Raw genomic sequence first — 15,589 nt, forward strand, 5'->3', positions numbered from 1 at the left:
ATTAATATCAAAATATTTATGCAATAAAATTAGAGCATAGATTCATACATTATATCTTGTCCACCAAACGTTTTATTATATATATTTTAGTTATTAAATAAAGAATTTTAAATAAAATCCTACATTAAAAAATGTAATTTAATAATAAAATATCTTCTCTCGCGCGTAGCAGATAAAAGTATTTTTCATCAAGATATAATTTCACACACCATTATTTCTCAAAACTCAAGTTATACAAATTGTATTTAAAAGCAGGAATGTATTAACGGATCGTAGTCGTCATTTAAACAATCGCGTTGTCTGATTTCCATGCTCGTTACAATCATCGCAACATCCGACATTGGATTAATGAATATTTATCGATAATCTGTCGAATCAGTTCTTTGCGATTAGTCTTACTTAGGGTTAGGTAAGTAGTTAATTAAATTAGTTACTTAGGCGCACTGATCAGCGGCGTGGGTGTTTTTCTTCACCTTTCCGCTTCTCCGTCCTTGTCACGTATCGTACTTTCTTCGATATATCGTCTCGTGGATGGCTTCGTATCAATTATCGTCGAAAATAAAAAGAAGAAAAAGGACTGTTACCAAGTTTTTAATGATCGTCTCGAGTCGACTTATCGCAATCGAGTTTCTCGATGAAGATCTTCAAAAAACATGGACTGTCAAAATTATAAATGTACAGTCTTCTTTTCATCTTGCTTATACCTCTTTAACGAGATACTGGAATCCTTGGACCGAGTCCGAGAATTCTACGATGTGTGCAATTTGTAACTTTGCATCTTTGTTAAAAAATCTAGGCCGTTTTTTAAATATTTACGAGCTTATGTGTTAAATTTGATTTCAACATTATAAATATTTGAATCTTTGATACAGTTCTTGACGCATTACATATTAAAACAAACAATAATTTAAAGATTCAGAATCGTAAATAATGAAATCAATTCTTTCAAATATTCTAAAATTTTCTTCAGTTCTTGAAATTTTTTAAATTGCCTTTAAAAATTCTCAAATTTTATAATTTAACATTTTAAAACACTACAGTATCTAAAACGTTAAATAACTGGTATTTAATGCTTTCATTTTTCACTTTCAGATTTAAAAGAAAAATTAAATATTTAGTGTAGTCAAGTTTTATCTCGATTTCAAATTCATAATTTTATAGAATCCTCGGATTGTTATTCTGTCCGAATTCATTATTCTATTCTCACTCATTCCTAAACTGTTACACTATTATTCTGTTTTATTTACTTCAAATCTCTCTTTTCTCCACATTCCAAAGCTTCGCAATTGGAATAGGGTGCTGCACGCGATGCGAAACCTTTGACAAGGATAGTCCTTACGTTTCTTATCCATTAGGATGTTTCTTGGCTCATCAAGGTTCTATTATTTGTTACTTCGAATCCTCGAAGAAAAAAAATCAATTTTTTCTTTCTCACTGCGACTTTTTCTAGTTCAATGAAGAAAGACGCTGGTAACAGACCTGGTAGTGTGAGGAGGCAAATCGGGGGCCTCTGTAAGGGCCCCCTCGTGCCCCTATGCACTCAGACCGAGCCGATGAATCTTTGCCGAAAGGAAGTTGTGCAGGACGAACACGATTGGTTTCGGACAGCTCTCCAAATCAAGCTCCTACAATAGTATTAATCGATACTTCTTACTTACTGACGGAAGCTGATGGCATACTTAACTTTCCTAGTTTTTAAGAAAATGTCTAATTTTTAACTAATCCAATTTTAAGTATCTATGGATTCAAAACGAGTGAGAAAACAGTTTTTTAGAGACTAAGAACAGCGAGCCATTTTTCATCATTAATAAAAAACGATGGTCTTACATAGTAAAGAACTATGTCGTACAAGTAACTACGTTGAATGATGTAAGTTGAAAGGAACGAGGAAATTTACGATTACAGCAAACTTTCCTTCGTTTCACAAACTTGTTCCTAAATTTATGACGCTCGGACCTATTCCTCGAAACGTTAACTTTTTCGCGATCTTTTTGATTTTAAAAATTCATATGTCTATCAAATACTCACAATTTCGCCATCTTCGCCTCCAAAATCGAGCCACAGAAGACGGGCGCCGTCGTCCGCGGACATTTTCAATTTGTCGAAGGATCTTCTCCAGAGCGGCGTGGGTGGTGATCCAGGACTTACGCCGTTCCCGGCAGTGCCCCGCGTTCCTGCGGAGTAAAGCGCGAAACCTTCTTCGTGGTTGACAACCAACTGACAGGCCTTACTTTGCCATGTGCAACCTATAACACGCACGAAATATCACAAAATTAAAATAACAGTAGACAAAAGTAAAAATCTATTCAGCCTATCCTAAACTGATTCTACTCAATCTAGTAAAATCTAAATATTTTTCTATATTTTCTAAATACTTTTTTATATTTTATTTCTATATCTTATATTAACATATGAAATAAAAGAATAAAAATTGGTAGGCTGGATTTTTAAATTTATTTTTAATTATCATAATCGTAATTATATAACTACTTTTAATCTTCAAGTAAGTTTCTTGCAACATACTATTTTTTATGAGACAGCCTGTATATAGTTTTCCATTGCGCGTTTCTGCCGCATCGCTATCCACGGTTCTTTATCATCGATGAGTTCGACGCGAGACGCGAACAAAAAGACGCGTATGAAACGGGCGAGGCATTCATCTCGATTTATTATTGCCGTTCGTCCTCGCTGAAAAGAAATTAAAATTCATCGAACCGAACGCGGAAAATGACGAGAGTGTAGATGTCGACTATCATCCACTGCTGTATAACTTACATAGAAAAAGAACTCGGGTTCACTATTTCCTCAAGTATTTCATGCTACGCATTTCTATCTCATCTACATAATTTTTAATGACTATTTATCAGTCTTATTTTTTCAATTCTCCAGTTTTTGTTTTTGCAAATAAATTACTATTTTAAATATGATTATTCTAAAAAACTGAAGAATTCAGCTTTTTTTAAATTACATGATTAATTTTAGTTAACATGTGAGGTTACTTACGAACGGTATATTCCCGCAAGGAATGAGCAGCCGCGTGGCATCCCTGAACGATCGCCCGTGCCCAGGCCGCCAGATCTCTTCGTGTTTCAGCTCGTAAATGATGCGTGACTACCCCGTCCATCGTGCCAACCCGAACCGCGAACGTCGCCCCGTGTTGAGTCGAACCGCTACTGCTACTCGCTGCTTCATTCTGTCGCGTTGGAGAGGAGACCAGTCTGAAATCACATTCCATTCGAATCCCATTTAAATTCTCAAATTATGATTTTTATGAAAGTCGTTAAACGCGCGTTAAACTGCACACTATATGTCGGCCTTTTTAAAGCTGAATACAACAAAACGTTGCGTTCCAAGTTCTCACTCCACGCGTGCATCTAATGTAAAGATGCGGTTTTTACATTAGATCGATAGCAAGCTTCTCTAGAATGAAGATTGAAGATTCCACGGAGGTAGGAAAATCACGTGACATCGCTCTTGGGATGTCGGGAAAAAAAAGCGGCGACCTTTATCGAAACGATCGAAGCGCCTTGTAGCGAGTCACGGTATGGATTCATTCCCGTCGTCCCTTCATCCCTCTCCCAGCGGGTAGGTAAATTACCTCGTCATCCGGCTGGCCTCGCTCGTAAAATCGTCGCGGCTTTATTGCATGTGGGACGAAGCTGCAGTGTTCACCTGACACGGGTTCGGCCACGTATGCACCCCTTCTCCCCCAAGTTCCCCAACCCTCCTCGAATCCATTCCCTCCCACCAATCTGCCCGCTGACGAATGGTCCTGACGTTCGCGAGCCCGCGCGCTAGATTTATAGATTTTTTCGAGGGACACTGGCGAGCTCGGGAAAAAAAGAAAAACAAGGAGTGATAGAAAGAACACCCTACGCAATAGAGGACGCAGAACGGACGCAAAAAATAGCACACTTGGACTAGAAAAAATGTCCGCCCCCGGCATTATTCGACATGCCTAACGGTCGCCCCGGGCCTTTTCCGCTCCAATGCTAATGGTTGTCTACTGTACCGAGATGTAGTTGAGTTTCCGTGACAAAGTAAAGTATCTAGGTTGCTAAAATTACATTGCCCCAAACAATTAAAGGACGTGTACAATAGAGAGAGAGTCGAAGAAATATTAATTTATCAGCAATTATGCAGCTAAAATATTGTTTCTAAGTTCAGAATAGATATTATTTATTTAATAATCAATATCTAAATGAAGACATTTAAAATAAGAATCCTTTAAATATTTAATTATCTTTAGATATGTGTATATATTAATCTGCTCTCTCTCTCTCTCTCTATTTTTCTATTTTATCTTTAAATTTTATATCTATTCTTTAGGAACTAATCTTGTAAATCTGTTTAAAATAATGTATTCTTTCATACACTGCCTAGCCGAAATATGTAGATCTTAACTATTATTTGTTAGATTCTTAATTATCGCTAAGGTTCGAAATAATTTGAGTTCTCTAGGCTCAATGGATATTCATTGGCCATTATCGCGAGCGCTTCGGGAGGACAGTGAAAAAAAAAGCAATAGCAAAAAGCGCGACTGGAGAAAATTCCGATAAGCGGGAGGAAGTTGGAGAGACAGCCGCAAACGGTAAATAAAAGCGTTAAACGAGAATGGATGTTCGTCGGCGGCCGTAATCCGACGAAAAAGCCCGCAGGAAGAAAAGAAAGTTTCCCTCGGGATAGCCGAATCACTTCCGGTTTGTCTCGCAGTAAAACTTCCTTAAGTCGGCCATTTCGCGTTCTCGCGTCGGGCCCGATACAGGCCCCGTCGACCGGAAATAGAACTTCCCGACATGTTCCGCTCTTTTCACGCGTCTTTCAGCTTTTTCGTTTCTTTGCCCATCGAATGGAAACTTGAAGAAAACGATGTCTGAATGTTTGGTGACGGAAAAAGAAAATGATTAATAGCGACAACATGTAACTCGAGGAAAATTTCTTCTCCGTGCAATATTGATCGAATGTTCTGTTTTAAAACTTGATTATGTATTAAAAATTCCAGCTTTAATTCTAGCTTTAAGATTTACGACGTATAAAAGTGTACAATTAAGTTTTTAATCAATTTTATGATTAAATGAAAAAACTCAAATGAAAACAGTTAGATAATTAAAAATATTTAATAAGAACCAATTTTAATAATAAATATTAATCCAGTAGAATAACACAATAAGTAAATTTCTATTGTAAATAATTCAATACTATTTGTGTTGCTTTATTGTTAATTAAACATGATACGCAAGTTTAATTGGCAATATAAATAGCAATGACTTATAAATCAAATAAATGAAATGTAAATAATTTCCTATAATAATTTGCTCCTTATTTTCTGATAATATTAAATAAAAAATCATCAAGATATTTTAGCATTTTATCTCTTAATGCGTATAAATGATGTTTCTAATTTCTCTACCTCAACAATGGTAAACAAGTAGATTTCTTATTTTATTGTATAGTATCTTTGTTCGAGAAAAAAAATAATACTCAGAATGTTCTATATATTCTGTATATAACAGACACGATAAAAACAGAAGCGCGGGCTCGTAAGCTGCCACGAACGATCGATGCACATTCCCTCTAGTCTTTTTCACTTAAAATTTAAACGAGGCTTAGCTGGATCACCGATCATTCAAACAGCGTGACTGCCTGACACCACATTTAAGCCGCTCGAAAACGCCAGGCTCATCGTTAAAAATGAAGCTGACGTTAATTCGCAACAACGATGCGCGGGAAAGTTTAACGCGATATTATAAAATAATACAACGAGACATTTCCGGCGTTATGCAATACATAACTTTCGCTCTGGACGCTTAATTTTTCTGCATATTTGCAAAGTATTTTCTGTATATTTGAAATCTTTAAAGTACATATTAAACAATACTTTTTACATATCTATGCACGCACGCACGCACACACACACACATAATATAAAAAATAAAACATGCATAAACTATATTATTAATAAAATAAATCAACAACATTTAAAAAATAACATATTCTTTTATTTATTTGCAAATTTAATTATACGCTATTTAAATTTCTTACAAAAAATCAATCAAAGTAAAAAAAATATTCCTTAAGCTTGATATCAAACGAAACATTCTATATAAAAATACATTCAAAGAGACAGAAAAAATGTTTCAGAAAAAAAATTCGATAGAGAGAGAAAAAAACATTCAGACTAAAAAACGTTTATATTTAAAAATCTCTGCTCTCTTCTTTCATTCTTATTGATTAATATATCATTGCTTTATTAAATTTACTCATTTAAATTCTAGTTTAAAGCACAAGAAACTGAATATCAAAACTTGATAAATAAATCGATAATAATAAATCTGGTATATTTTTCTTTTATAGTTCGTTATGTACAGAAACTTTGTAACTACATATTTATAAATTTTAAAACTATTTATAACTGTTTTATTCAAACACTTAACAGCTATTAATAAGTTTTTTTATTAAACTTAGTATTAAAATTGAAATTAATACTTAACATTAAAAATAATATTCAAATTAGATATTATGTAAATAAAAAAATCGATTATTTCAATATTTATCACTTAAATTAAAATTAAATGACTTTTTCAACAACTTTATATATGCAACGCATACCTATATAAAAATATCGTTCATTTTAAAAATACCTAACAGCGTTCGTTGGCGAGAAATAGCGCGGGATATTAAATCGCGGAAAATCTGCGATAAAATCCGATTAAGACGCGAGATTTCGTCATGACGAGTATCGACTTTCGGCACAATCCCATTAGCTCAGTCGCAGCAACTATATTTGCCGATCACCGGCGTTGAAATTCACTGTGAATTATCAATAATTCGATTTGTGTCAGCAGCATCCGCGTTTACATAACATCCTTCACATTTACCTCCATTATGGATTATATACGCAATTTATTCTTGCGCGATTGTAAATCGAAATCAATTGACAGCTAGAATTATGCAGGATTCAAAAATATATACTGCCAACAATAAGACAACTATTTTGGTGATTTTCTTTTCTTATATCTTTAATTAGACAAATACTATTTTGGTAAATGTTCATAAAACTAATCCTTATCGACATTTTACTGGCGTCATATCTATATTTGAAACAAGTCATATTGCCATTTATTCGCAGCTGAAATAGAGATCGATATAAGAAGCCATCTTATGTGTCTCGAACCGCAGGCCGAAGGGCCAATCGGGGAATAAGGAAGAAGAGGCGAAGGGACGATGGTTGTAGGATAGGGAGAGGATGCGCCGCGAGCAAAATCCTGAACTCGTTCCGAATATCGTACCTCGATTGCACGCGCGATCGGAAACTGTCGACGACACCTTCGATAATTAATGTCTACCCCGGAGGATTTAATTGATCCAGTTCACCGTTCGATTATCGGGACCCCATCTTTCATACCCCGTCCTACCCCTTCTCCGCCGCAACCTCCCCTACTCCTTTTTCAGTTGCTCTTATCTGGTCCTTATCCGCCTAGTCGACTCTATCTCTATGGCCTTTAATTTACTATGGCAGACAATTATGAATCTTATTAAGCCAACGAGAAAAGCACGGTAAAGACATATTATGTTTAAGAATGTAAACGTTCTAAAGATGCAAGATACAAAGAATCTTGATATTAATAATTCAAGAAATAATAGTAATATACTTAAAAGTTAATTATTATACAAAATTGCACGCGTGTACATACACATAATCCAGCATAAAAGGTTTGTATAAAGTTAAATTCCAATAATTATTTTGTGTGCGTGTGCGTGTGCGTGTGCGTGTGCGTGTGTGTGGGTGGGTTGTGTAAAAGCTATAAAAACACCAAATATAATTTTAAAAATAATAATATCAATATTTTTCATAATTATTAATAGACCATTTTTAAAAATAATTTTTAAATAGCTCGCATTTTAAATAAAAAACTTAAAATTTAATCAAATATTTCGTCGAAACTGTCTGAGAGCTGTAAAATAAATGAAACAGGGACAAATAATAAATGATAAATGCTTAAATAAATTAAAAGTCAATTCACTGCTACTAGATTTTCTTTGCAGTGAGAGTTTTGTGACGTGGAAGATTCGATGAGTTACGAACGCTAGAAAATATTTCTCCCTGCGGAATGTCCGTCGCTTTTTTTCAACGTTCGTTTTCCCTGCTCTTTGAACCGGCTTTTCTTCCGGCTGCCGTGGAAAGGCGACCGTTTGTCACCGGACATCGTGAAGAGGAGAAACTAGGGAGAATGTTGAGGAAAAACAGAATTTGTGTGCCACCGGGAAAGAGGGAGGGTGGCAGGGAGGGAGGGAGGAGAGAGAGAGAGAGAGAGAGAGAGAGGAGAGAGTTGAAAGAAAAAAACAAAAAGATAAAAAATAGATGTGTTAAAAAAAATAGCAAAGAAATTAAATTAGATTAGATTAAAACAGATTTTTAAAAATTTCGTCTTAGAAAGAAATAAAAAGTCTAAAATTTAAAAAATACGCATTATAAATAACAAATATATATATATATATATATATATATATATATATATAAAACAGCTATGTACGATAGCATACAGTAAAATAAAAAAATAAATAGTAATTACGACATTATTAATATATATGTATACAAATAAAAATAATAAAAATTTAGAGATTGTATAAAAATTAGAGAATCACTAGACATAAAAATCTAAGAGATTCAACGATCGAGATGTATAGATCAAGGATTTAAAAGATTTGAGAATCTGGGAATAAGAAAAGAATGAAGAAACGAGTGCAATGTGAATCCGTAAATGGAACAAAGCGCTTTTCGCTTTTACTTCATAGTAAAATTCTTACTTTTATTGAAAGAGTAAAACAAAAAATATCAAAGTCTGCCAGCTTTCTATCTCGATGTACATTGAAGACTCTTATGCGAATCTCAGTATTCGTCTCTTTCAAAAATCTTACATTTAGAAATAATGCAAATTATTTTGTTCTAAAAGTCATCGTTTTTCTTAAAAAAAATTGGCGTATTATAAAGACATCTTTTTATTTATTATCTATATTTTATCAATCATCCAAACACATTAAAGTGCATTTTACTTTATCAGTATTTTAATCATTTTATTTTTTATCATTAACTATACTTGAACTTAAATACTTAAGTTCAAGATTTTGATTGAAAAGATTATTTAAAATTCTTCTTACTACACTTGCGGTATTATAAACAATATTTTCAATTTTTGAGAAAGATATACTACAGCGACTATTAAATTACTGGACAAATATATATCTATAATTTAATAAGCAATGCAACATCTCATCTCCCAGCCACGATCAGAAATTCTGTTTACCTGCAATCTCCATAATTACACCAGACTGGGACGAAAAACACCGCAGGGACGTCCTTCTGCGGCAGTTAATTGAAGAATTAAAAATGAGAATAGCGGGTGTCATTCTTTGTAGCAGCTAATTAGATCTGAATTACTCGGCGATGGGAAAAGGTGGATGAGCAGAAGGAAATTAAAAATTATCTAGGTAGTTTAAGAGTTGAATGCATAGCACTCCTTGCATCGTCAGGTATTCCTTTAGTCGTCGCTCATCAAGCTCGCCGACGGAAAACTTTTAGAGCTAATTGATTTCCCGCCGAAGAGCTTGCATGTTGAATCACCTCGCAACAATCGAGCACTTAGCAGCAAATGGTGCCGCCGCGATCCGCTCGGCTGGTCTTCTTAACTATTCACGAAGAAGGTTAGAATAAGGATATTGGATTCGCAATAAAATTGCTTAGCTTGTAACTATGAAGAAAATGCAGCTTACTTGCACATAAATGATTTTGTTGTCAATATATTTCACACTGTTTTCTTTGAAACTTGAATAATTGATATAAAAAGAAAGAAATAAAAAATAAGTTTTATTTCTATATACATATATAATAATAATACCTTAAAATACTGAAATACTTAATTTTATATATATATATATATATATATATACATATAATAACAAAGGATTTATGATTTATTTTTAAACTTGATGTGAGCGCGCGCACTACTTTTACTTAATTTAAAGAGTATCGCTGTGACCGACTTTTATCATGTGTGTGCGCATAATATCGAGTTCCGATACAACCACATACTATCTAAGCACGATAGATACCATAAATCTGCAGTGGCGTGCAGAAAAAAATGACAGTGGTTTGAAAATTCCTATTGAGCTGCGGGCTAATCCGAATTGATGGTCACGCAGCACATCGTGCCAATGATAAATAAACGCATATGCCATGAAGATAAAAAAAGATGTTTTCATATATATGTATATACATATATATATATATGTATATATATATATATATATATTATTTGCAACAATAAATATTGAAAGTACTAACTTGTAAATATCCAAATATGTCAGAGCACCACGAGTATAACAATATATAACATATTGAATGTACAATGTACATTACACTCTATGACATAAAATTAAAAAGATTAAAAACTGCATTCCAATATGATAAACTTTATAATTATTTGTCTTTTGGATTATTGAGTACAAAATTAAAACAATCTAAAGTTAAGTCTATGATTCAATTGGCTTCATTTCTCAAAAAATAATTCCCCATTCCCCATTTCTTAAAAAATAATTAACATTAGACTTTAAATTCGTTGCAGTGAAAATTGTCACTTTATCATACAGTGAAAGGTCGTTTTTAGTGTTTTCACTGTATGTAAAGGTGAGTTTTAACTTTTGTTAAAGTAAAATTTTCACTTTATTAAAAACAGTGAAAAATGTCACTGTTATGGTAACAGTGACATGGTTGCAGTGGCATAATCCACTGCAAGAAAAGTGATTAATTAACTGAAGAAGAAGTGAAAAATCACTTTCTTAGTAGTGAAAATTTTTTTATGGTAGAAAATAATTCATTATATTAACAGTGAAAAGTAATTTTACTAGAGTAAAAAATATAGTAAAGTAATTGCTTAATGAGAGCCGACACGGGTGTTGGTGTGTGAAATTCTTATCGTTACAATATCCAATCACACACGATCTGCGGCACCGCACAGTTTGTCGGTCTTAAAACACAGTTCTTTGCATGAAGTCGGAAACTTGTAATAAATTAAATTGACAAACAATTTAATATCTTTCCATGCAAATATTCATCTATAAGATTCCCATCTTCATAGGCAATTACTTCACTATATTTGATTATTTCATGGAGCCTATTCTATCTAAAATTCATTAGAATAAAAAAATCACTTTACTAGCAGTTAAAATGTCGCTGTTAACTGCAGTGACTCAAGTTCACTTTAAGTTAAAGTGAAATCTCACTGCAAAGAGGGTGGTCGCATTTTGCCTATTCGCTAAAGTGAAATTTCACTGCTTTGCAGTGAAATCTCACTGTAACGAATTTGGAGTGTAAGTTATATAATACAAATAGCAAAAGCTAAAAAATGTTATATGAAAAAAGAAAGCTTGCTTAAGTAATAAAATAGCTAAAATATACTTATCTAAAATAAAAAATCAGATGGAAAATCAGAATTTTATTCTTTTCGATATGATATATATCGATTACAGGATTACCTTCAGCAAAAATTTCAAATCAAATCTTGCCATCCTGTATCGATCGTCCGTGTGTATTACCCTGTAGACATTTATTTCGTAGAGCTTTTCGGATTTGACGGATTAGAGCTGAGCTTCTTCTAGAAGATATTAATGCAGGCCGGGGAAAGGAGGAAAAGAAGAAAAAAGCAGCAAGGATGAGACGCAGGGTAGAGAAGAGGGGCTAAGCGTAAAAATTGCAGATAGATAAGGGTGCTAAGGGCGCCATTCGTCTACCTCGCGGCTGACAGGCACGATAAAGTTTCTTTTACACTGAACTAACACTGGCTTAACGCACTTCTTCCAGGACGAGCAGTTCGGGTAAGAATAACGCGAAAAAGCACCCTCAGCAAGTCCTAAACGCGACTTATTTCTCGTCACTTATAACTTATCAATCAAATATTGAAGCAAGTTAATTAAAAGTCCACAATAAAGCAACAGGCACGGAATAAGAAGTAAATAGAAACGTTCACAAATTCATTCAGTTCTTAATAAATAATATAAAGATTACATAGTGTGACGTAGATAATTAATGTATGTAGATGTCAGACGTAAGCATTTTTTAAAAATCCGTATAAAATAATCAGATTTGACAAACCTAGAATATTATACCTATATATTTCAAGGCTATTTTTAATTCATCAAAATATCATAAAAGAATATCTCTTCACGAGTCTTTAAAGATAAATATACTTTTACATTTATTTTTTCATCAATTTTGACTTTACCTTCTATCTACTGTTCTATAATCTACTGTGTGATAAATTGCTTTCTATATTAATTGTCTCACTATGTTATATGTTTAACATCGTTTATTAGACTTTATAATCTAGAATATAATCACCTTAATCAGAAAACATCTATTAAACTGTTAATAAAGCTCCAATAAGTATATGATAGCTAGGAAAGTTGAAAGAGGATGGGATGCAACAGCAACACGGAGTGAGGGACGATTTCTCAGTTAATTAATAGCAAGTGATTAATCATCAGAACCTGGCAACCCTTGTCAAACAAACCGTCGAGCAGCGCACGTATGTGATCTGCAAATACGAGCGCAGAGAGAAAAATACAGGATACGTGAGAGACGAGGAGGTTGTCACGCGAATGGGGCAAAAAGGAAGAAGACAGTACGCGGACTCAGTGGTTTTATTATTCTTCTTGATTACATGGAGTATATGAGCTTGAAAAAATGTTAAAAAAAAACAAAGTTTTCTATTTGTCTATATGTTTTAATAATCATTAGTATATTTCTATATTTACGCTAATATAGCTGTGACGTAATTCAAGATTTAAAAATTTAAAACTCGCGACAATTCTATGCGTGAGAAAACAAAAATTTAAGGGATGTAAAATATTCGCTGTAATTAAAATGACTTGAAAACCAATCAATCAATCTAGTAAAGTACATTGAAATGTCCCAAAAGTGAATAAGCTCTCTCTCTCTCTCTCCCCTCTTTGCGATCTCGAAATAAACCGCGGCGGTGGCGGCTTGCGGTGTGCTTCGTGATCCGAGAAGATTGCACGGTCACGGTCCTTAAGTTTCGTAGGCGTCGTGCCGGACCGTTAATTACGATCACCCGCTCGGTTAATCACCGCGTCGGACGCGGCGACAGTTTAAATGGCGAGCGACGGCGCGCACCGTGTAAGCAAGACCGCGAAGCGAAGTTCTGTGGATGTAAATAATGAAGCGCCGCGTTTCCTCGCGGATTAATGGACGCGGCTTTTGAGCAGCGCTCTTGAGAAAATGTCGCTATGAAAATTTTCATGTTGCCTCACTATTATTCGTAACAACCGTCTACTTTTTGTCACGCTGGATTAAACAAGACCCATTAATGTTTTATACAAAACAGAAAAACAAAGTTTATTTTTCGATATTTTTATCAACATATAAAAATACTATTCGTAATATTTTTCTTTGAATAACAAGATAAAAATATAAAATATTTAATTGCACATATTTACAAGTTAACCAAGATAAATTAAGGTGTGTTAAGCGATGTGACACTTTTTCTCAGATAGTACGCATTTAAACAGCAATTTCTTTTCCTTAAATTCTTATAATTCTTATATTATTAACATCAGTCATGCTAAATTAAATGATTTTAACTCAACCTAGTAATACTCTGATTTTACATCTTTATTACTTTTTATTGCACATTTTTCTATCTATATTCCTAAAAAACAAAATGTACCAAACGACATTATAAGAGTGGTCTCCACCAAAATCAATTATTATTTTCAAGCGTTATTTTGGAGTACATAAATTCCGTGGAATGAAAACCCATTAGCCAATCCATTAATTATTCCATACGATTAATTATTCTATCGCAACACGGCGACGGTTTAAAGAAGCAAGAGATTATTCCCGGACGGCGACGCGGCAACGATTTTGCTCGAGGAATTTCAAGTTAGTCGAGATTTAAAGTGGACTTTAACGTGTAGTTCGCGACACAAATTATCTCGAAGTCAGCTTTAAAACTAAAGCTCCTTTAAATTTTTTGTAAGCCGCTTTCCGCGATGCTGAGTCCCGTAAATGAGATTCACGATTGAGGCAGTAAATTGAAGCGGCGTTTCTGCAGAAAAGCAGCAACATTTCCAGAGAAATATCCGGCTCGTGAAACATTCCGAGAAAAGTGGCAAATACTTGATGACATTTCATCAAGGATTTATTTCTAGGAAATAAATTCTTTATTATATTGTTTACGTGTGTCATGGGTGTAAAGATGGTTGGGGTGCATCGAATAAACACTTAAAAACGCAGGTATTAACTGTTCATTTTTTACCATTTCTTAGACAACATAGATAAAATTCTTGCTCAAATTTTTCTCTCTCGCATATTACATATAAAGTTTTGCGCGATATCAGTTCACCGAGACTCGAGATTTTTGGTAAATATTCATTCATGCGGATGATATTTGGCAACATCTCGAAACAATTGTAACCAAAATCGATCCCTAGTGTAACGCGACACTGATCTCTCAACCACTCGCGTTGGTCGCAACACAAAGTTGGCTGAATAAACATCCGCATGCAGTAAATAAACAACGTCGAAATAAATCGATCGCTTGAACCTATATTAATACGAGACGATGTAGCAGTGATCGCCATCCATTCAAGTGTACAAATAAATAAATAAAGCGGACAGATAGTAGGTAAACGTCCAGAGAACGAGACGTTGAAATCGATTGCACGCCGATATCGAGATGGAAAAAGAACGGAAATGGGTCGCGGAACGTCGTCGCAATAAATACAATGGAAAAAATATGGCGGAAACGACGCCATCCTGTAAGGATAACGTAATTTAGTGTATCGAACAGCGTTGTTGATGGTTCGAGAATCGTTCGTTCAGATAAACAAACAGACTTTTAATTAAATTCATACGTATCGCCTTTGGACTACGACACTGCAGTGAGTATTGATTTTAATTTGATATTACAATAATAAAATGGAAAGAATTCTGTCTAGTGTTTTTATATAATCCATAGGATTAAAATATCAATAATAGACGTTCATAAAACATAAAATTTTTGTCTCTTAGTAACATCTATTATTTCATTCTATAAAAGTATCATTTTAAGATTAAACAATCTTTCCAAAATTGAAGAATATTTCTTAATTTCAACAATTTGACAAAAAATGAATATATTTGATATCACGAATCAATAATTAATATATTATATCTCTAACAGGATCTAATCTGTATTACCATCCTATTAATTTCAGTCCGTTATTGACAAATGCTCTGCCGAGATATTTGCTCACTCGGTTATTTACCAACCCGGCAATTCGCCATGAAAACCGAAACCAATCGTGATTAGTGCGTGCAGCACGGCCGCAATGATTGCAAAAGGACGTTACGTGGAATTAATAAACGTTTCGATCGATGTATTTGTTTAAACACCGATTTATTCATCCGTGCAAAATCTCATTATCCACATTCCGATAGAATTCTTGTATATATTAACATTACCGGTGTACATATAAATGTAATTATTCTTTTACAAAAATTGAACTTTGTGATTGTTTACAACTGTTGCAA

At 33.9% G+C, this 15,589-nt stretch overlaps 1 protein-coding gene across 10 annotated transcripts in view; it reads right to left on the bottom strand.

The window, feature by feature from the left end:
- Nucleotides 1-954: 954 nt before the first annotated feature.
- LOC105457403 (beta-1-syntrophin) overlaps nt 955-15,589 on the bottom strand; it is a 193,917-nt gene continuing 179,282 nt past the window's right edge. For 9 of the 10 annotated variants that reach the window (XM_011702045.1, XM_011702052.1, XM_011702051.1 and 6 more), the window contains 3 exons: nt 3,004-3,218; nt 2,029-2,246; nt 955-1,625 (listed from right to left, as the gene is read on the bottom strand). In XM_011702045.1, coding sequence (XP_011700347.1) covers nt 1,533-1,625; nt 2,029-2,246; nt 3,004-3,218 — 526 coding nt within the window. In that variant the 3' untranslated portion in view covers nt 955-1,532. Of the gene's footprint in view, nt 1,626-2,028; nt 2,247-2,539; nt 2,689-3,003; nt 3,219-15,589 lie in introns of those variants that run through there. The other variant, XM_011702053.1, reaches the window with a different exon arrangement.

Source organism: Wasmannia auropunctata, unplaced genomic scaffold (assembly GCF_000956235.1).
Source record: "Wasmannia auropunctata unplaced genomic scaffold, wasmannia.A_1.0 LD335244.1, whole genome shotgun sequence".
NCBI classification, from domain to species: Eukaryota; Metazoa; Arthropoda; class Insecta; order Hymenoptera; family Formicidae; genus Wasmannia; species Wasmannia auropunctata.